We start from the raw sequence: 23,628 nt of genomic DNA, 5'->3' as shown, positions 1-23,628 counted from the left end.
GGAACAAATTTCACCCTTCATCTCCACCTTCTCTACCAAAGCATCCGAGATCCACCTGCAATTTGGTTCCTCGTGGTACAGAGCAGAATAGGATCTGCTGAGTGATCATTCTATGAATTCCAAGATTTAAGGGAGATTGTGGGGTGAGGAGGCAGCACTAATTGTGAATATCTTATGGCCTTGAGGTCTCTAGCCCTAACCCCCTCCAGGTAAGTGTATTCTTTTAGAAATGTAAAAATACAGTAACTAGAGTAGAACCAGCTACTTCAAGCCCCAGGGCTCCCAGCTATGTTAGATATAAATTGAAAGGAGCTAGATTCTAAACTCCAGGAAGCTAATTGGGAGCCTCCAGCATAAAACCTAAATGTGGTACTAATTGGCACCTGGTCTTTTTCAGGGAGAGGGTTACCTCTAGGGTGCTAATTGATTAACACTGTCAGAGGAAGAGGCAATAAACAGAGATGGGAGAGCTAAAGTCTCCCATTTCTTAAACTCCAATTCAACTGCTAACCCAAGTGTTCTAACCAAAAAGAGATAAATGTTTCCATATAGTAAGGGGGATACTCCTTCTTTAAGCTATGGAATCATAAATAGTTCCATTATATAAAATAAAAAAGCTCATTCTTAGGTTTTCTTTTGCTAAATGAAAAATAAAAGCAATATAAGATTAAACTAGCACTAGAGCTAGAAAACAAATTTTTAATTAAAGTCAGGTTTCACCAATCTAAGTTGACATTTATTTTACAAAAGCCCTACTCCTGATAATTACTATGGATTTGGTAGTTATGTCCATTCTGTCTGGGGCCAGATTAAGTGAACAATACTTAGAAAAGAGATGTTAACATTTTACGAATAAAATAATTGTTCAGAATTGAGGTTCTAGATATGCACCTCACTGGGTCAGTTGTTTTTTGCTGGGATGCTGGGGTGGGATGGGAAAGCAGAACTAATGAATCCAGAAAGAAACAAGAGTATTCAAGGAAGCAGGCCCCTTGGCCCATGGGAGAGCCCATTTGAATGCTATAGATTTCCAATAACTATACTCCGGTACTTCTTTACAAATACACTTGCAGGTCCTTAATCAATAATTTTCACATCCCAAATATCTCATTTGAGGTACAGGCTTATTGAACTTTGCTTTATTGAGCTTTGCAGATATTGCATTTTTTACAAATTGAAGGTCTGCAGCGACCTTGCATCGAGCAAGTCTATCAGTGTGATTTTTTTCAACAGCATTTGCCCACTCTGTGTCTGTCACATTTCGTAATTCTCACAATATTTCAAACTTTTCCATCATTCTTATATTTTTAAGGTGATGTGTCATCAGTGATCTTTGATGTTACTATTCTAATTGTTCCGGGTTACCCCAAACAGTCCCCGTACAAGATGGCATCTAAAGTAATAAAGGTTGTGTGTGTGTTCTGACTGCTCCGTCAACCCACCGTTCCCCCATCTCTTTCTGTCTCCTCTGACCTCTCTATCCCTCAGACACAGCAACATCAAAGTTAGGCCAATTAATAACCCTGCAATGGTCAAGTGTTCAAGTGAAAGGAAGAGTCACGTGTCTCTCACTTTATATCAAAAGCTGGAAATAATTAACTCAGTGAGGAAGGCATGTCAAAAGCTGAGTTAGGCCAAAAGCTATGCATCTAGTGCCAAACAATTAGCCAACTTGTGAATGCAAAGGAAATGCTCCTGAAGGAAATTAGAATTGCTACTCCAGTAATTACACATGAGTCAAAACAGAGTAAAACAGTTTTCTGCTGATAGGGAGAAAGTTTTCATGGTCTGAATAGATGATTAAACCAGCCGCAACATTCCCGTGGGCCAACACCTAATCCAGAGCAAGGTCCCAACTCTCTTAAATGCTGTGAAGGCTGAGATAGGTGAGGAAGCTGCAGAAGAAAAATTTGAAGCTAGCAGAGGTTGGTTCATGAGGTTTAAGGAAAGAAGCCATCACCGTGACATAAAAGTAGAAGGTGAAGCAGCAAGTGCTGATGTAGGAGCTGCACTAAGTTATCCAGATGTACCCAGAGTATCCCAAACAACACACTATCAATGTAGACAAGCTTATATTGGAAGAAGATGCCATCTAGGACTTTCATAGCTAGAGAGGAGAAGTCAGTGCCCAACTTCAGGGCTTCAAAAAACAGGCTGACCCTCATGTAAAAGGATAATACAGCTGAGAACATAAAGTTGAAGCCAAGGCTCATTTACCATCCCAAATATCCAAAAGCCCTTAAGAATTATGCTAAATCGACTCTGCCTATGTTCTGTAAATGGAGCAACAAAGCCTGGATGACAACACATCTGTTTACAACATGGTTTACTGAAGATTTTAAGCCCACTTTGAGACCTACGGCTTAGAAAAAAATATTCTTTCAAAATGCTACTGCTCATTGACAAAGCACCTGGTCACCCAAGGGCTCTGATGCAGATGTACAACGAGATTAGTGTTGTTTTCGTGCCTGCCAACATAACATTTATTCTGCAGCCTGTGGGTCAGAAGTAGTTTTGATCTCGTTTTATTATTTAAGAATTACATTTCATAAGGCTATAGTTGCCATAGATAATGATTCCTCTGGTGGATCTGAGTGAAGTAAATTGAAAACCTTCTGGAAACGAGTCACCATTTTAGATGCCATTAAGAACATTCGTGATTCACGGGAAGAGGTCAAAACATCAACATTACCAGGGGTTTGGAAGAAGTTGTTTCCAACCCTCATGCCTGACTTGGAGGGTTCAGCACTTCAGCTGAAGAATAACTACAGGTGTGGTGGAACTAGCAAGAGAACCAGAATTAGAAGTGGAGCCTGGAGATGTGACTGAATTAGGGCAATCTCACCATGAAACTTGAACCAGTGAGGAGTTGCTTCTTATGGATGTACAGAGATGCTGGGAAGATTGTTGAAATGACAAAGGATTTAGAATATTACATACATTTAGTTGATAAAACAGCAACAAAGCTTAAGGGGATTGACTCCAATTTAAGAAAAAAAATCTAGTATGTGCAAAATGGTGTCAAACAGCATCACATGCTACAGAGAAATCTGTCATAAAGAGAAGGATCGATTGACACGGCAAGCTTGATTGTGGCCTTATTTTAGCAATTGCCGTGCCACCCCAACTTTCAGCAACTGCCACCCTGACCAGTTAGCAGCTGTCAACATCAAGGCAAGATCCGAAAGTATTAAAGTATTAGACTCCCCAAAAGCTCAGATAATGGTCAGCATTTTTAGCAATATATATTTTAATTAGGTTATATGCATTTTTAAAGACATAGTGCTTTTGTGTACTTAATAGACGGCAGTATAGTGTAAACATAACGTTTAAAAGCACCAGGAAACCAAAAAATTCATGTGACTCACTTTGATATTGTGGTAATCTGGAACCAAAACGGTACTATCTGCAAGGTATGCCTGCAGATTAGTAAAGTCTCATCATCCTCATTCTATGGATGACAGATAGGCTCAGAGAGTTTTACCAGTTCGGCTCCCATGGCACAGCCTGAGGTGGCTCATTTGGACCTAATTCCTAGTCCTGCAATGATTCTCCTATATCACACTGCCTCCGTGTTAGAGCTTAAAGGATTGTTTCAGAAATGTCTGTGAGTTGAGTCGGGGGGTCCCTACTACAGCTGAATCCAGGGTATACAGATACCTTTTTTTTTTTTAAAGGAAATTCTCAAACTTACAGAGAAGTAGAAAACTAGTATAATGAGCCCCCTGTGTAACGATCACTCGGCTTCAACACTTGTTGACAACCTACACAGTTGTTACCTGAGGCCTAAGGACTGACCAGATGAGGCTCAGGTAGAAAGCACCCCCTTGTCCTAGAGCATAACAGAGCTCATGGAGGAGAGGAGTCCTGAGAAGGCAGAGTTAGGTGTGTCATCAGCTGGCCTGAAGAGCATGAACTGGAAATATCTGGAATAGACTGTGATTTCAACTCGTCTAAATAAACCAAATAATGTGGTTTACCAAATCTGTATCATGTCTGAATTTCAGGATTTCCTCATATACGAGACAGTATTTTGAAGGAACCCAGGATGTTTATAATAATATAGGGCCACGGAGAGCAAGTAAAAATGGGCGAGGCCACCCCACACGATGCCTAACTTCCCTGCGGCCCAGTGATACCCTGAGTTGGCACTCTGCCCACTTTACATCATTTTTCTTAAGAACAACATTTTATTTTTAAAATCTTCAGTTAGTAAAATGTAAGAATGAACCATATTAGGAAAATCTTAACAATTAAAGAAGTTATGGTCGCATTAACTTTAATTTTTTTTCAAAAATAATTTATACAAACTTTATCTCTTACCAATTTTTTGTTTTTGTTCATATTTGTCTCTGAACTTCCAAATGAAATGCTGAAATAAAATAAGAATTTAAATGTTAACATTTTATTTCAGAAGCTTACACACTTATACACACATACACACCCCACATAAAATAGATTTTTATACTGGAACATTGAAGATAAATTTCCTAAAGTATTTCCTCCAAGTGTCAATTTTTGAACATTTCCAAAGGAAATCAAAAGTATGGAATGTAAACTGTACTCAAAGAAGATAAAATAGCTTTTAAAGGTTCTCTTGAGAATAAGCAGTCCGAACAGTACAATCTGTTCTGTAAACCTGCAAAATCTCTTATTTCCACTAAAAAAAGAAGTAGAGGGAGGGAGGCCCATCATCTTATGAAACAGCAGACTTGAGGAATTCTTTGTCTCCTACACTGTTTCTTAATAAATTTCTTTCTCTCTCTCTCCCCTCCCTCCCTCCTGGATCATTTGCAATAGTTTCCAAACATGCTGCTATTTTTTGCATCTCAAACCCTTTTAACCCTTTAGTTTCTGCTTCATTACTCCCACCCCCATCATAAGAACTATATGCTCACTGTTTCCATTTCCTTTGGTCCTAATGTTGTTAAAGCCACTCCATTCAGATTGTCACCATTAACAATCCACAGAAACTGCGCTTTGCACCACTCCCTCCTTCTTTCTTCACTTGGCTCCAGGACATCCTCAGGTCCCACATTTCTTTCCTGTGCCACTTGCTGCTCCTCAGTCTCCTTTGACAGCCCTTTCCCATTTCCCTGGGCTTGCAGCTGTGGCAGGCTCCTGGGCTTCCTCTGTTCTCTCGTCACATTCACTCCCTTGGTGATCTCATTCAACCTCTTGGTTTTAAATACCATCAATATGCTGACCACTCCGAAACACGTATCTCTACTCAAGCCTTCTTCCATGAATTCCAGATTCCCGCATTCAGTTGCCTTCATGACATCTCATATCTTATTTTTGAGGTAAGACTAGATATCTCAATTTTAACATTTCCAAAACCTAGCTCCTGATTCCCACTCCCAAATCTTCTCTACTCGCAGTCTTCCCATCTCAGTTGATGACATCATTGCTCAGGCTAACACCTGCACTCCTGTATTTGTCTCAGAACCTGTATCCAATCTGTCAGGAGCTTTTTGGTTCTACCCACAAATTATGTCTAGTATCCGACCGCTCTCATCGCCTTCACTGTTAACACCCTGGTTCAAGCCTCAGGCTGCCATCCATCAGCTCTTGCCTGAATTATTGCATTAACCTTCTGAATGGCTTCTACTGTTGCTCCCACATTCTGTTTTCAATATATCAATCATAAGAAAAATCATTTCATTCCTCTGCTCAAAACCCTCCAGTGAGAGATCTCATGTCACTCAGAATAAAATCCCAAATCCACCTAATGGCCTTCAAGGTCCTGCGGATGTCAATGTCTGTGTCATTCACCCTTCCTTCCCACTGTAGGGCCCCTCCAGTACCTTCTGACCTTCCCCCTCACAACTCCATCTATGAATCCATGGAATATTCCTCTTTTCAGTCCCTCCCCTGCAAGTCACACTGGCCTCCTCACTCTTTTCCAACCATCTCACAGAGACTCTTATGTTACGTTCCTCTGCCAGGAATACTTTCTCCACACCTGTCCACTGTTTTTTTTTTTCCCATTCCTTCCTTGTCTACTTAAATATCACTTTCTCAGTGAGGCCTGCCAAATGCGCCTCATTGAAAATTGAACTCCCACTCGCCTATCCATCCTCATCACCTTGCTTATTTTTCTCTGAAATACTTACAACCTTCTCACACACACTATATAATTTGCTTATTACATTTATTATGTCCCCTGTGTACTGAAAATGTGAACTTGAAGATAGAAGATCTTTTCTGTTGTTATTTTTGTTACTCTATCCTTCACATCTTGAAGAGGGCTAGGTAGGTCAATAAATATTTGTTGAATGAATGAATGAATACATGGATGACTTAACACACCTCAAATCTTAGTAAGTCTCATTCTACTGTTGCCAACCAATGTCTTACTTTACAGTCCAGGGGTACTTTTATTATTTTCTATCCTACTATCTCTCTAACAAATATGTTCTTTTATTTCCATGTTTCTCTGCATTCATCTCACTTTTCAACAAATTTGAAATTCGTTTAAAACTGTCCACAAAGTAATCAGTGACTACTGAACAAAATTAATGAAGTCCGCACTTACTGGGAGGACACCCTGGGGTTCTGAGAGGTCTGATTGCTTTCCAGCATCACACCTAGATCAACAAAACCCATATTTTCATGCTTTCTACTTGACAGTGACTCTTTCTCATGAAATGGAAAAGAGCCTTTGGGTTGTCACAGTTGTGCTGGGCAATACAGTGAATGGAATGCCCTTCATAGTCTGGCCCCTCCTACCTTCTGACCAATTTTATCTTCTATCAGTGCATCTCACAAAATGGATATTTTCACCAAACTCTACCCAGTAGTTCCAGAGTATGTTTTTACCCTATTCTCAGGTTGTTAATTTCCGACTGGAATGCTCAGAAGGGAGCTTCTCGGCTTGTCAGAACACCTTACCAATCCCTCATACCGTGACTCAAATGCTGCCTCTTTGATCCTACCCGTCAGAAGTATTTCTTGCCTCTGTATTTTTGGGATATCTGTCCTTTACATCCCTTATTACATTTCATGATGTGTATCATTATTTGTCTACCTGTGCTTTTGCATTTCTCAGTGACACCCTCATAGGACTATGAGGACTATGCCTTATTGATTTTTTTATTCACCAATGACATACCACACAAGAAATTATATTCAGTCACAAAATGAAGCAAAACCAAACATTGTGAGTACAATATCCTTATGCACATATTCTGAAACAAAAGTACTGATTTAAAAGTGAGGGAGCTTTGGCTGCCTGACAAAAATATTTAAAGGTCATGAGTCATTGACTGATGGCCTCACAGTATCCATAGCAACTCAGCATACACAGTGCAAGTCATGTTGTATCATAATTAAAGGGGGAAACAGTGTTATAAAGCTTATTAGCCTGAGAAAAAACAAATTACAATCAACAAATATATTTATGAAACTTTTCTTTTTATTGCAGCATTTTCATCAGGGTTCATGGGAAAACTGAGAAAAAAAGTTTAAGTTTCTATTGGCAAGGTATGATAATCTGACGTACAAGCAAGCCTTGCAGTCGCTGTTTTTCTCTGTGCTTGACAGGAACATAAACACCTTCTTTTGAAGTGAATAATATCTTCAAATATCTTTCTATCTGTTCTCCAAACTTTTTCCCTTATGTTCTTCATGCTGGATTGAAATGGTACTCAGTCACCAGTTAGTCCATGTGAATAAATGATTTTAATAAAATTTAGAAATACAACTACTGAGTACCCAAGTTTTATAGGAAAGATTCCTCAAGAACATGTTTTTTTATTCCCGAGGTTAGTTGAATCCCAGGTCTAACCCTCCCTTGCTTAGGCAACATAGGAGCAAGTTCTCATTTGGTTTATTTGAACTATGGAGAAGGTCTGTTTCAAGGGCATGTGGAGAGAGAAAGGGGGGAAGGAAAGTAGGGCAGCGAGCAGATAATGGGACCAGTTTATTCCTGCTGAGGAGTGAAGGAGCCAAACTGAACCCACCTAAAGGTTAACCAAGGTAGCATGTCCTCCCTTCTCCTGCCTCTCCTTGCACAGAACACTGAACTCCATACACCAGGAAAACAGAAACACCAATGATAATGTGAAGTAAGAGCAAAGTCCCACTTTCCGCTTGGCTTCCCTGCAGGTTGTACACTGGGCTATTCATTTCAAAGTTGTTAATCACACAGCATTTTTCCTCCATTTGGTAACATGATGTTAACCTCTCCAATTATCAGCACGTTGACATATTGCCTCTTTAGGTGATGTGTTCAGGGAAATTTAAAGAAAATAAGTATCTCTAAATTTCATTTTAACAGACGAAATTTCCTTCCATCCAAAGCTTGTTCATCTTTTGAGGTTCATGGGCTCTTTCGCACATGGCAATGACATTTCACACAAAATTTGGGGGGATTTGTGAATCTCCCACATCACACACAGACCACAGACTCAAGGTTAAAAGTGAAAACAAGGCTCACACATTTCATGTAGTGAAATATACGCTTTAAAGCTTAACAAAGCAGAACTAAGGTTACATGTGAACATACCGCACAGGACACCGCCCTCCAGGATCCTGCTGTCATCCAAGGTTTATAAGAAAATTCTAAATGGGAAGGTGTTTCCAACATTTGAAGGGGAAACGAGTATTGTGCCAACATGAAAATTTTCTAGTGATTAACCATAGATCAACTACAGAGGTGAACCGTGTTTCTGTGTTTGGAGCTAGAGTTGTTTAGGGTTTTATCTGGGGGATGTTGGGATGGTCTGTATTCTTCTGTGTTCATCTCCTGACAAGAGGTCACTGAAGGTAACGTTTCCTCACAGTGGTTCTAAAAAAGGCCGGATTCAGCTACTCCTCCATCGCTCCCCCATGTGCCCCTTACCACACCAGTAAAGCGGTTGGGGTGCGGATGTGATTTTGAGAAGAGCAAGTGAAGACAGCTTATTCATTCAACAAATATTAGTTGAACACCTACTGTGTGCTCAGGTCCTGCCCTGTGATCTGGGAAAACAGCATGGTTCAAAGAATGGGCTTATTCTCCAGGAAAGGATAAAAAGTCTCTGATGTTTCCCCCCAGATTTTACAGAAAGGTTTTCCTTGAAGTGCTGAACAAGTACCTTCTTTATCTAAAAGTTCCCATGAATTCCTTTGGGAAAGGAGTATCTGTGGACTCACCTGCCCCTGTCATGGATTTCAGATGCTGGGGCAACAGACTTCTTGCCATAACACTGTCCCATCTTAACTCCGACCAGCTGGGACACCCTGCCTATGCGACAGACATCAACTATCCCAATGCTTAGAATTTTCGAATCCCTCTAGGCTTTGTTGTCCGTTGTCGCTAGGCGACCACAATGGCTGTGGAAAAGATTCCAAAGTCTTTTACCTCCCCAAAAGAAAAAAAATCCCAATCACAAAACCGCAGTAATCCTCACAAAGCAGACACAGGTACGATTATAGATGAGGAATCACTGCATATTCATTCTTTCTGGAAAAAGAATTCAAAGTGGGCCAGCAGCAGTGGTTTCAAGCTCACACCTTCGCCTGTCACATCCAGAACTCGAGTTAAGGAAGCAGTCTCGCTGCTTGTCCGAGACGGGTGTGTGTGAAGGAATGGATTGGATTACAGCCTTAACAGTGGTTTTTGCCACAGATCCCCAGTTGTGATGATCTTTCCCTGGGGCTCATAGGCCCATGACAGAAAACCCCACCTGGCCATGTCTTAAGACTTCTTTCTTGGCACAGCGTTGCCGAGGCCATCAGTGGTGCCCGGTTAGCTGGAGTGCTGCTCACTCTCACAACTCATCTTCAGCCAGGACTTCTTCCCTGTTTCTTGTCTGAAGACAGCAGCCACTTTCTCCCAGCCAGTTGTTATTACATCTCCCCCTGGACACCTTTGTGGGCCCACGTCTGTCTGTGTTCACTTCCTGATCTGGCAGGAAGTACATGTGGGAGCTCTGCGGAGTGTAGATGAAAATCACTCCTGAGTTTTGATCCCTTATATCCTGGGCTCACCCAAACCTAATCCTACAGCCCATCCCAAAATGAATTAGGTTGATTTGACAGCAATTTTTTAAATCACAGAATTTGCTTCTAGGGATAGAGCATATAGTTCAAATAACCACAATAGTAGTGGGGATAGTTAGAAGGGATCAGTTGCAGAGTGTAATTAGTATTTACTTCTCCAAAAGATCTTTAAATCACCCATCCCCTTGGTAAAGCAGTTCTATGAGTAAAGTTATGAACTTTGAGCAGTCGGTATCTGGCTGGAAAAATCACTACCTAGGTGGACGGGGAAAGACTAGGACTGTGGTGATGGTGTTGCATGTAGTTAGCAGCCAGTGTAGAATTCAGAAAGACGGCCCGCCTGTCTGTGCCTTTGTTTCTTATTTATGAAAGCCACACCTGAGCTGTTTCTGCCGTTTCTTCCAGCCCCAACATTCTGTTCTGTTTCCTTGACCCAGCTTATCAAAACAGCCACAGAGCGGATTATTTTTTAGTACATTTTAGAGGAATGTGCAGATGGTCTCCACGTATTTGGTTCATAACAATTTATGAAAGGAAGGTCATCTCAGTGACGGCTGGTGAAAGGCAGTGTAGGCACTAATTATTTATAATGGTTATTAATCTTAACATCTCACTAATCAAAAAGGGAGGTGGGGAGATGTGGCTGATACAAAAACAGACTTTCAAAAAGTCCTTGAAAAACAGAGTGATTTTTCCATTGTTACCTCTCCTTCGGTGAATACTATGGGGGAAGGATTTCAGGAGAAGGTGGTCAGCTAATTAGCAGGTTTATTGAAGACATATTTGACTGCAGAATTCTTGGCCTGAGGAGGCTAAATAATAAAATTAACAATAATGTTCTTTAATGATTCAGTTAAGAAAAAGTACTTATGAATGAAAGTCATTCAAATGGCCTTATTTTAAAAACTGGAACTGAATTTTAAGAACTACAGTGTTTCCCTCTAAATCTAAAGGAAACAAGGAGTATTGTAACAAAACTTCTAGATATATATATGTTATATATAGAAATATATATAACATATAATTATATATAATTATAATTAATATAATATATAGAAATATAATATATATATTATTGGCACTTCCACCATTAATAATGTTTTAAACTAAAAAACAAACACTGTACATTCATTGGGGCTTTTATAGACTACTATATACAATTTTAACACTTACCTTGTGGCTTGTCAAAAATGTATCTTTTCTTGGAATCACAAATGATATATGCACACGTAACAAGGAGGAAGCTTAAGGAGTATGTGTGCTTCTTATGCTCTCATTCTAATGTTTTATCAGGATGCCTTATCAAACTTAGGTGACTAAGTATCAGTAAGACTAGGAAGAAGGGCAGAAGAGGGAATATAGAATTGAGGAAAGATAAGACAGAACAAATAGTAGTTGACAATACAGTGGTGTGGCTGAGGAGAGGAGAGAAAGCCACAGTGGAGGTCTTTAGAGTTTCTGATCGGGCAATAGCCCTGTGGCCTTCATCTGTCCACTCACTTCCCATCGTTTATGCACATATTTACCAAATGTTTATTGAAAACCCAGTGTGTACTAGGCGTGGTGCTGGACATGAATGAAATCCACGCTGTCCCTGTTCTTATGGAGCTGATCCTTCTATTAAGGTTATCATTCTAGTAGCCATCAATGTTCTTTTGGAAAAAGAGTAAAGGAAGCAGGTCTTGGATTGCCAAAGGGCTCTTCTAACTCAACATATTCCAATCACAAAAAAGAATAAATAAATAAAAGCAAACAGAAGTACCTCATAGGTGTTCCTCTCGTGGAGACAAGTGACTGCTTTTACAGGACTAACCCAGGGAAGTTCACTATGTTTTCATTGTGATGGACACAAGGGGACTATGCTTATGTGTGGGAATCTGGGTGTGTCTGTGCCAGAGGAGCACAAGAGAAGAGGGTAAAGGTGAGACAGAAACCAGAGTAACATCATACTAATAAGTACAGATCAGTCCATTAGCCACAGCAACCAAAACTTCTTTCAGCTGATTGCAGAGGCGTTCCTTCTGTTTCTCTCAAGAATTAACCAGCTGTCTTGTCGTTTTTTGTGACCTCTTTCCTCTGATGCTGATTGCTTGACACAGTGGGTCTAATTATCTCCAGGCTTCCAGCTTGTTTTAATGGAGAGGAATGTTTATCTGTGTGCGCAGAGAGACTTGCCTACACCAAGATAATGAAATCTTTCCTCAGGAAACACAGGAATGAAATCGAAAGCTAGTAATTGATGGGCAGAAATGTAAACTTTTTAGTGGCATTTTTCATGGCAGGAAGTAAACATTGCTTCTCCCTCCTTATAGTTCTGCACTACAGTGAACACAGGACATCCTGGTTTCCAGTGGGAATTGCCTCTCTCCCCTTATCTTTGGTTTTAAAAGGACAGTAGATACATGTACTCAGCCAGCCCTGATCACACAGAGTGAGGCAAAAGTAGGTTTATGGTTTTGAGTACGTGAAACACAAAATTTATTCTTGTATATCATTTATCAATCATTGTATTATTTTCCAAATGAACAGCTGACAACCTACTTTGCCCCACCCTGTATAACCCAAGGAGGGAAAAACCCTGCCCAGACAAAGGACTGCATTACATCTGAACTTGGCTATTTAGCAACGTGATCCTGGGACTTTGAATCTCAAACGAGAGATAAAAGAATGAATGAAACAGTTGAATTCCTAGTTATCTGTTTGCTTATTCACTTATCCCACAGAATACTTATTGAGGCTCTGCTATATGACAGGCACTTTTCTAGATGCTGCTGATACAGGTAGAGTGGAAAGCAAGACAAAATTGCCACTCTTTTAATTTCATATGTTAGTCCATGGAGGCAATCAGACAAATACAGGAGATAATTTCAGACTGGGACAAGTGCTCTACGGAAAGTACAATGAGGATATACAGCTAGGAGCAAGGGGTAACATAGAAGTAAGACATGAAGGATGAGAAGGGACTGGCCTGGGGACGTTTGCAGGGAAGAGTATTCTGGCCAGTGGTTCAGTGCCATCGTCATAGAAACAAGCTAGGTAGCAGCAATAAAAGACAAATGTCTCTTGACCTTATGTCTTTCTGTGCTCCCTTTGCAGAAAAAAATCATCAAAAGAGTTGCTTTTCCCCCATCTCTTCTTCAATCTTCTCCAAGCAAATATTCATTGTCTCCACCGAAATGACTTTCATTTAAGTCATCATCCACCTCTACTTCATCACCTCCCTTAAATCACTGCGTCCTGACCTGAATTTTCCCTGTTATGAGTCCTGAGTCCTAGTCTCTCCAATGACCTTGGTTTCTGCCCATTCCTAACCTTAATTGCAGCTCAGGAGCGCCCAAATACTGCCAGTTAAGACTGTTTTTCTTTTCTTAACCAAAATTAGTTTCTATTGCATCCAACTGAGAAGAGCCTAATTCATGCACTTGTATTTTTTATATTATTGTTGGCTCCCCCCGCAAATCCAATTGTTCAATATAGCACAATCATCACTGATTCTTTTGCTCACATTCATTGCTTTACTTAAAATGTTAGTACTATCTTGTTGAGTACATATTTATGATTCTTCTATGATTGATTAGCTGTTCTCTTATAGTTAGTTATTCATCTCGAGAGTAAATCATGCATTCATTTAAAAACATTTATTATTATGTATGTGCCTATTGCAATGCAAAGTATTGGAGACAGGCATAGTTCAAAAAAGTCCTGGTTCCAGGACGTATTTGTTAGGTTAGTACACTACTGAGAAATTTCTCTTTTAGGTTGTTTCTGGGTTTGTTTGGTTTTTTTTTTCATATTCTTCATGTTTTCTTCTTGTGCTTTGCTATTCTAGGCTCTGTAGAATCTATGCCCTTTATGTCACTATTAAAAGTTCATAGAGTTTCATTAGCTGTACAATTAAATATAATTCATTCAAATATTATATTTTTATTTCTTTAATAATTTTCTTATTGCTCCAATAAGTAATCTAGTCTCAGGTAAGCAAAAACAAACAAGGTGATGGTAGGGAATCTTAAGAAGCCATTTCTCAGAAAAGTCATCTTCTCCAGTAGGATTTTCTCATGGCTCATGGCCAGATGGGTGAACGTGTTTTGATGGATATTGTACTGTGAAAGATACTCTCAGTTACAAGCTCCAAAAAAAAGCAACTCATAGTAGTTAATCATGAAGGAATACTAGCTCATGTGACTAGAAGGTCCAGAAGTTCCAATTCTTCAAAGTTAATCAGTGATGTTATCAGCACACAGAACCTTTCCATCTTGTCACTGTGTCAACCGTGTTGGCTTCTTCTGAAGGCTTGCTTTTCCTGTGGACATGGAATGGCTGCTGGTGGTAACTGAGACTGCAGGTGACTTTGTTCACGGCTAAAGCAAGAGAAAGAAGGTTGCCTTCCACATCCTTAGAACAAAAGTCCTATGTTTTGTTCTAATTGGGTGATTCTAAATAGCTGGGTCACTACAGTTGGAGAAATATTGATTGACTTAAATCTGAAAGAGATGCTCACACTGAGACCAGTCACTTATGGCGATGGAAAAGGACCCATCAGAGCCCACCCTTAGGACTGGGGGTGGGATCCATTCCATTCAAATTCTGTGGCTGCTGCATATTGGGGAAGGATAAAATGTATTTGGGAGGCTCCAACATATCCAATGCAGGTGTACATTTGCATATATAATCTGTATATAATTCATGTATGTATTTCATATTTGATTGTTTTATGATACATAATAGTGATCAGATCTTATTAATATAGGGTGTTGCCATATACATACTTTATACATTTTTCATATTATCTAGACTGGGAAAATATTCAATACTATTAATTTATTAATTATTTGCCTATTTTCATATTTTATTCTTTCATAATGAGGTATGTACCAGTAAGGGAAATAATAAGTTAAAGAAAGAGTGAGAAGAATACTTAAAAATTTGATCTGAAATATAATTTTGAGAATTTCTGTGTTAGACAAAACTAGAAAGTTAATAAATAGTAACTATGTAGAGGCTTTTACATAATTTATTTTCAGAATACAATATTTTCATTAAAACACTTTATACTGACCAATCTTATTATACTTATGAAACTACCAATCACCATGTAGCTATAGCTTAGAAATTATTTTGATATTTTTATGTCTAATAATACATTTATTTCACTTAAAAATGACATGGATTTTAATCTATTGCAAAGAATGTTGAGTCTTCATCTTTACCTTCATAGAACTAGCAACAAAAGAAAATATCTAAATTAGCTCAAATATTCACTGAAATAGTTCTTCAGATTTCAGTGTAGTTCATTTCATTAGTTATCCAGCTCTTTTCCAGACATTCATTGAATTCATCCCCTTGACTGAATACTTGCCGTGTGCCAGGCACTGTACTATGCACTGAGCATGCCCGTGACTGTGTGTGTTGCTTGCACAGGTGGACAAGGGCAGTGAGAGGTTTCTCTACCCTTCCTGCAGTCCACAGCCAATTGAAGGAAAGGTTAGAAAATTCAGAATTGGGGCAATAACAGGAGAAAACAGAGATGTGATAAGAGTACACATCTTTCCCTTACAGAAGTGCTAATGCCAGGCCAGTGAGTAGCAGGAAATAGTTCTCAACTCCAAATACCAGATTCTAAACACGAACAGCAAGTCACATCCTTAACCTGTGGGTCACATCTTCCTCATTATCTTTCACCAAGAAGACAACACCTCGGGACTTGGTGTGAATGTGAGTTGAAAGGAAATGACAAGCAGGAAAGACAAACAACCCCATCTGTACTTGTTCCGTGCAGGAAGCATTTTGTTCGCCATTCTGGAAGTATTAATCATTCCGAGCTATCAGCCTGGTGGAGAAAAGATTCTTCCTAGAATCCGCCAGTTTCAGCACAGGACAGTATTTGCTTCATAGGTGATACATGGAAATTATTCAAAAATCAGTAAATCTGAAACCACTATAAAGTATTGAAAACTGTTATATTTGTAGCTTTAATTTTAGGGAAGAAAAGATTTATTAATTGCAATCTAAGCAAAAGAGAAGAAATTGGATCTTGGAGAGAGATAATGTGTGGCAGGTCAAAAACAAGGAAAAAAGTTTTAAATAGAGCAGCTCAAAACGGCAAGTGGTTTTGTCAGTGTTGTTAGTGTTAATTAAGGAATACCCAACCTATACCACACAGGGGAAGATGCTCACAACCTATCAAATGCATCTGAACCAGTGAATTATTGCTGGTGCTGGTAAGATGTCAATTATTATTTATTATCCTGTGAGAAGGTTTGTGAGATGCTTGCTGAATCCAAAAGCAATTCAGTAAGTGTGCCAGATCCCAGAAACTGGTAAGATAGAGCTACAAACCCACTTTGAATATACCACATTTGTCATTTATCATTTACAAAGAATTATATTGGCCATCCTAACTTGCATTAGCAAAAAAAAGTTACATGAACAGTAAATCCCAAGACTGGGTAGAAATTTAAATAAAAGAAAGAAAATAATTTAAGAGAATGAAAGATAAAAAGCATTATTAACTACCTTAGCAGATGTTATTCTTAATTTTTAGTTATCATTAACATACTATTATTAGCTTTTATCTAAATGTTTCTAAATTTTAATTACTGATACACTACTACTATAAAGATAAAAATATAAAGAAATAGCAGTTACATTGCCATATGTCTTTCTTCAGAACTTACAAGAAAATGCTATAAACGTCATTATGAGGATTTCCTATTTGTAACTGACCACGTGGCTGTGCCCAGCCTTCCAGGAGCCATCTTTCAATCTGTGCTGCTGGAAACAGACACCTACCAAGCATGCAACAATAAAATATCTTCCTTGCAATAGGAAAAACACTGACTGTAAGACAACTTTGTCAAGAGAAAACCATTCTCTATGTATCAGACATCAGCAGTCCCTTCCATCAAGACAGAGATGAAAGGGGGGCTCCTGAGGCTGCTCCAAGAACAAATGTATCCTCATGATAGAACGGTTCCCAAAATACGCTGTCCTGTTTGGTTCTCTCTGCGGGTATATCGAGTTTCCTGAGTAACCCTTCTGCCATTTCACACAGAGCAGAGGCAACAGATCAGCCACCAAACAAAGCTCCTGCCAGTGAAGGTTGTTTCTCGCCCTACTGCAGGGACTGCTTTCGTTTGCCTCTGGATTTACCTAATACACCACCACTACCACCAGCAAACCACCGCAATTCTCACAGCGAGGTTTAATGGGTTATCGAAATCCCACAGCTTACCAAAAAACAAGATGAAGCAAAAGATCTGACTTGTTAGTTGCAGTTAGACATGAAGGAGATCGAAATCACAAATGAGGTGGTAATGTGGGTTTCCCTAGATTGACAACCGGTCTTCAAAGTAAATCCTTTTCCTGGTTAATTGACAACTTCAGAAGTGACATTTTAAAGGCTGCCTAATAACTAAATTACATTTTTTCAAGATTTTTCATGTCTTTTGAGACTTATCTTTGAACATTTCTTCAAAAGGTATCATTGTGATTTATTTATATTAGCAGAAATATCAAATGTTGCTGGCAGGGAACTCGTCAGAGTCCATTAACCACTTATTATTTTCAGATAATTGAAACACTACATTACATTAACTTTAATATAGTATTGAGTGCAGGAGAAAAGCCAGGAGTTTAATGATAAAGTTGTCGCCTCACTGATTGATTTTATGACTCAAATGTTCAATTACTCCTGTTAGATATTGATATCCTAGGAAAATAAGTACGTGATATGAATTCCTAAAAGATACTTATTGAAAATATAAAGTAAAAATAACTGTTCAGGGAAAAAAGATCATTGTGTTTGCTGATTCTTTGGTACGGAAAACGCATAAAAGAAAAGCATATCAGACTGAATAATTCGGCAGTACAACCTGACACTCACGTGAACGGCACCCGGTGACTGTTCACCGCGCACGAACTGCTTGGGGCAGAGCTGCAGCGCGGTCAGTAAGCCCGGGCTCCAATAACCTTATGCAGCAGACGTGGTGTGTAACTGTGTTTCGGACCGCATTAAACACGAATAGTCTATGTAAGGTACTTCGTTAAAAGCCACTGTATGAAAATTTGAGTGTACACAATAGATAAATTAAGGATTGGTCTATTTGCAATACTGAAAGCTTATTCATGTCAAGCTGAAAAAAATCTCAACTTTTTTTAGGGTAGGTCCATGCTCCCCTTTAATTATATATAGTTTTGTGCATGTGAGGATTTGTGTGTTTGGCCAGAAAGAGGACACATAGCTGTCATCAGATTTTCAAAGATTATGTGTTTCAACAAAGCTGAAATGCAAGAGGGCAATGCAAGCAGAGCTATCATTTATTTAGTCTATGTTGAGATCTTCCAATAGACAATAGGCCAGACCTAGTTCTATGCATATGATTTTACTGTAACGCTTACGACTCTGTGGTGACAGTCATTAAGATTATTGTCCCTTCTTGCCCTGGCTGCTATGGCTCAGTGGATCGAGCACTGACCAGTGAACCAAAAGATCATGGCCCCCTCTAATATGAAGAAACCAAGGCTTGCAGAAGTTCAACCATTTACCTGAGACCTCACAGCTAGTAACTAGAGGGCCTGAAATTCCAATATTGTGTATGTCTTTTTGGAACAAAATCCATACTCTTCACCACTTTGCTATACCGCAGTTCCTATAGCCCACCACCACTCAAATAGTTGTTGTGGGTATCGTGGGCTGTGAAGCAGAGTACTCCAACTCACCTGCTGAATATTTAATCAGAAGCCTTGTAATCACAGCACGTCCATACTTCTGGAAACTGGAGAAGGGGGTTTTATTTGCCTTCCCTCCAGTCCACTCCCTCACATCTTTTCAGGAACAAGTATTAGTAAGTGTGACCCCATCCTCCTTTTTTATTTTTATTTTTTCATTTATTTTTTGTTGAATGCAAAAGGCTTGGCAACTTAACTCCAGATTTGGTTTCTCTTAACACTCATGTCATCAGAAAGAATATAAACAACTGGCCAGACTTACCTGTTTTGTGTGTGTGTTGTAGAATTAAAGAAAACACAATTTTAGAAAAATTATTTTAGTTAAATTCTTTTTTAAAAAGTTTACATAATGAACCTCAAAGATTCTCTTTTCATGTCAACTGAAAAAACTTTCCCGGATGCTCTGTAGCAGGCGTATCTTCGGATGTAACCTAAAGGAAGGGAATGAAGATTCAAGTCCTTCACGCCACTTATGAGTGGCAGTTACATTTCTGTGACAGCATCTGTATTTGGACAGCTAAGTCATGCTGCTTCTCTTGGAATCTTCTGGAATTTGTATACATATATAGCAATAAAAATCACAAGCATAATCTGTAGAACAACGTATTCCACACTTTTATTTCAATGGATTTCAAAACAACCTGGTGAGATTGTAACTAAAGAGGAAAAGGAGGTTTAACAGGATTGAGTGACTTGCTCACATCGGTAGAAGTACTGGGTAGAATCCAAGTGTCCTGATTCCAAATTACATCCTCTCTCCATCAGATTGCAATGGCATATCTGGTCATCCTGAACATCACCAAATGGAGGAAGTAGAGGGAAACCCTGAGCTTTCCCTCCTTAGATATGAAGCGCTCCTCAGGGAAAATCTGGACAGCATTTCTCTTAGGCTGAATTCTTGCCTTACAATGTAAACACTCTGCGAAGGAGACCTGGATCTCCTCCTAGTGGACCAATCCCCACATCCCTACTGAACGTATGTTCTGTTGAACTTTCCATTGACAACAGTCTTTCCCCTTGCACTTGTGGTTCGGGTCTAGAAGTAAAATAACCCCTCAACTCCCCCATGGGAGGCATTGTGGTTGTTTTTCTTTTGAGCTGCCAAGACTGGGTGGGAACTCACTGAGCCTTCCACACAGATTTTTGGACTTCTCTTAATCAAAATAAGATAGCAAAAGTTGGTAAAAAGAAGAGGGACTCAGACTTCAGGCAGAAGGGGAAGCAACTACTTTGTTTTGTTTTAAACAAAATGTATAGTGGTCAGTCCAATGTGGCTTGGCCAGGGTACTATTGCAGACAGGGTGATATGTTCCCCTTCTCCATCCATCTCACCATTCTGGGATCTTCCTCCATCCCACCTCAGGCTACTCCTCACTCTCACCTTTGTGATTCTTGTGATGCCACCTTCCTTTGCTTGAGGAAAAAAAATTGGGTTCATAAAAATATTGATTTGTTCACTGCCTGAATTCATCATTCTGAAAAACATGGTGACTTACACTTAATGAGATGAATAAAATTCCTATAAGGTGTTATTAAATTTTTCCTCTGACTCTCATAATAAAAAACACATTTAAATAAGTGGAAGAAAATACGGTTACCCTCCCCCTTCCAAAGAAATCTTTTGAGATGGCATTTAATGTGGTGAAGTCAGAAGCCAAAGCGTTAAGACAGCAGAGGCAATGTGGAATGGGAAGAGAGGCTTTCTTTTTTTCTCCCAAAATTAGAGATTCTAGACCCTTACCAGGCCTCATAAACAAGGGGCCAAATGAGACTTCATAGATCGATTCCTTGCACTGGGAAAAAGCCTAAAGGTTTTAAACTTTCACCCACATGAGCCCCGACGTGGTGAGTGCCATGTATTGTGTCATTCTAGACGGGGCAACAGAGGTGCCCTCGGACCCTCTGGAGGCAGAATGAGTGCTGTTACACAGCACCTAGCCCGCCCCAAGCAACACCGTCCGGGGGAATTGTGCATCCCAGGATGGAGAAGTAAAATATTTACCTTTTCATCTTTCAGAGACTAGACAAGTCTGGACACATATAAGTGCATCCTTAAATCTATATAAATACAAGTACATGCAAATAAGTTGTATAGAGTTTCTGATGTTTATTGTGAAATCAAAGCAGAGGAGAGTCCTTAAGGATCCCAGTGCTGGCTCTAAAGTAAAATGTTGATTGAGTATCCAGTGAGTTCTTTAAGATAAAGCAAGCAGAAATACAAGGCTGTCATCATTTTTTTTTTTTTTTTTTTTTTTTGTCAGAAGTAAACTAGCCTGAGACCAGGTGTCCTTTTGGCTATTCTAAATCCCCGTGCTGACATGCCGTGAATGATAACACCACGTAGGAATTTCAAAATCAATGTTTGGTCTCTATACCGTCAGTTACGACATGTTAAAGTTACATTTCCATACACTGAAAAGGCTACACTGTAAATTAAGGAGAAGTAGTATGCCCAGAGGGAGTCTCCTTGTGAGGCAGTAAGCACAGTGGAGTGGGTACAGTGGTGGCTGTAGCCGAGCTGCCTGAAGATGCAGCTGGGAAAGGTCTGCTCCCAAGCCGGCAAGGTTGTTGATAAGAGTCACTTCCTCACCATCAGTTCTTTGTTGGCTTTTGGTCAGAGTGTTCCCTTGGTTCCTTGTCAGGTACGTCTCTTGAACACAGTAGTTTGCTTCACGTCAAATCATGCAGCCAAGAAGGCAAGAGAGGGAATCTGCTCACAAGACAGAAGTCACGGTGTTTAACAACCTAATCATGGAAGTGAAATCCCATGCCTTTGCCGTATTCTATGGGCAGGACAGAGAAGGGAGTCACAGGGCTGGCTCACGCTCCAGGGGAGATCAGAAGGTTGTGAATACCCGTGGCTGGGCTGGTAGGGCCCCTAGAGGTTGCCTACCATACTAATTTATTTCAAAAATCATTTAGATAAAGGCTTAAATATTTACAAGAGGTAAAAAAAAATACTCCTTTTGAAAAAGAACAAAAAAAAAATGCCTAAGAGTCATTTTAACAACCTCATCTTCAAATGTTTTTTAAAACTCCAAAGAAAAATAAAGATATAAAGTAGCTATCTAAAAAAGGTATGCAAATTGAGACAATAAATTATTTTTGTGTGTCAAATTGGAAAAGATTAAATATTTAATTGATAATACTCATTGTTGGTAAGGATAAACTACTTTATAATCTGCTTGAGGGTTTAAACATTTTTGAGGGCAATCTGGTAACATTAAGATTTGCATACCTTTTGGCTTATCAATAGTACTTCTAGGTACTTATTTTACAGAAATCATTAAGCTGATGTACAAAGATTTATGTGCCAGGGTGTTTGTTGCAGTGATATGTCCGTCAGGAAGGATGGGCTAAATAAAAGATGTTAATACAGCTACGTAAAATATATTGCAGCTGTTAAACATGGTGGTTCCGATGTAATTTATAATCATGGAACTATGCCTATGATATATATTTTAAACAAAAAGGCAGATTATAAAAACTGTACATTGAATTATGTGTGTGGAAGTGTACATGTATGTGCTGGCGTGGAATCCCTTGTGGCTCAGGAAAAGGATATCTATCAAAATATTAATAGTGTTTATCTTTGAGTTGTGGGGTCATGGATGATCTTTATTTTCTTTTTCATACTCCTCTGTGTTCTTCCATCTTTTATGCTGAGGATGTGTACATTTTATAATAACAAAACCAATAAAACTTTTAATATATTTAATACAACTTCCTCCTATATCTCAATATAGTCATGTTTTAAGCTTTTATCGTATGTTAATGGAAACTACATAGCATTCTTAAGATCCTTTCATTCTGAATGCATTAGCTGCCTCTATTGATAAATGAAATGTTCCAAGCTTCTTGGCAAAATATACTCACCTAAGAAAAACCCCTCAAATTCTATATGTACACAAATGCCATCAATCAAAAGGGAACTAGAAATTAGCTGTCAGGTTTCTCCTTAACCTGGCTGTTCTGGAAGAATAACTCACTGAGGAACCAGCAGTAAAGATTTTGATTAGTCAAATAAAAAAAATAAATCTCTGGTTGCCCTAGCTAATTACTTACTCATCCTTTTTTATTCTTCATACCCTCAGGGTTTTTTTATTTTAGTATCTACTATGTACCAGGCATTAAGAGAAGTGCTGGGAATGCAATAGAAAACCAGAAACACACTGCGCCTGCCCTTAAAGCCCCAGAGCAGCAAACCAAAGAATTTCACTGCTGAAGACGTTTCAAAGATCATAGCCCCGCATTTCCCAACCCCCAATTCATGAATCGAGAAGTGGAGTTTTACCTTCCCTTCTTTACCTGTGTTTTTTTGACAGCAGACTCACACACACTCCTCTCTTCCCTGCTGTGGCAGGCAGAATTCTAAGACAGTCCCCACAGTCTTGCCCCCTGTAGTTCCTCCCAGGAGCAGGTTACCTTAGATGGTAGAAGGGATTTCCCAGATGTAGTTATATGAGGTTATACTAACCAACTGATCTCAAGATAGAAAAATGAGCTGGGTGGCCTAACCTCGCCAACCAAAACCCTTTAAAAGCAGAACATTTTTCTCTACATGGTAACTGAGGAGAAGTTAGAGAGATTCAAGATGTGAGCGAGATTCCCTGTGAGGAAGGCTGTCCCTTGCTGAGATGGAGGGCGCCATGGAGCTGGGAGCTGAAAGCATTCGGTTGACAGATTCACAGATGGAGAGCGGGGTGACAGTTGGGGGTGGGGGGAGGGGGGATTGAACAAAAAGGATAAAGGTCTCAGGGACATGGACAGCAGTGTGGTGACTTCTGGAGGAGAAAGGGGTGTAAGGGGACTAATTGGTAATGGAAAAAATAAAACAAAGATTATATAAAAAATAAAATAAAATTTAAAAAAAGAAAGAAAATGGGACTTCAATCCTACAGGCCTAACGGA

General features: G+C 39.4%; 1 protein-coding gene across 1 annotated transcript in view; it reads right to left on the bottom strand.

Annotated features, from left to right (window-relative positions):
* CCDC192 (coiled-coil domain containing 192) overlaps positions 1 to 5,279 on the bottom strand; it is a 181,680-nt gene extending 176,401 nt beyond the window's left edge. Inside the window, exon 1 of the mRNA XM_024571287.4 lies at positions 4,899 to 5,279. Coding sequence (XP_024427055.3) covers positions 4,899 to 5,279 — 381 coding nt within the window. The remainder of the gene's footprint in view (positions 1 to 4,898) is intronic.
* Positions 5,280 to 23,628: the final 18,349 nt, after the last annotated feature.

This window comes from Desmodus rotundus, chromosome 1 (assembly GCF_022682495.2).
Source record: "Desmodus rotundus isolate HL8 chromosome 1, HLdesRot8A.1, whole genome shotgun sequence".
NCBI lineage: Eukaryota > Metazoa > Chordata > Mammalia > Chiroptera > Phyllostomidae > Desmodus > Desmodus rotundus.
The sequence above is the reverse complement of the archived record's forward strand: the minus strand, read 5'-3'. Positions and strand labels throughout refer to the sequence as shown.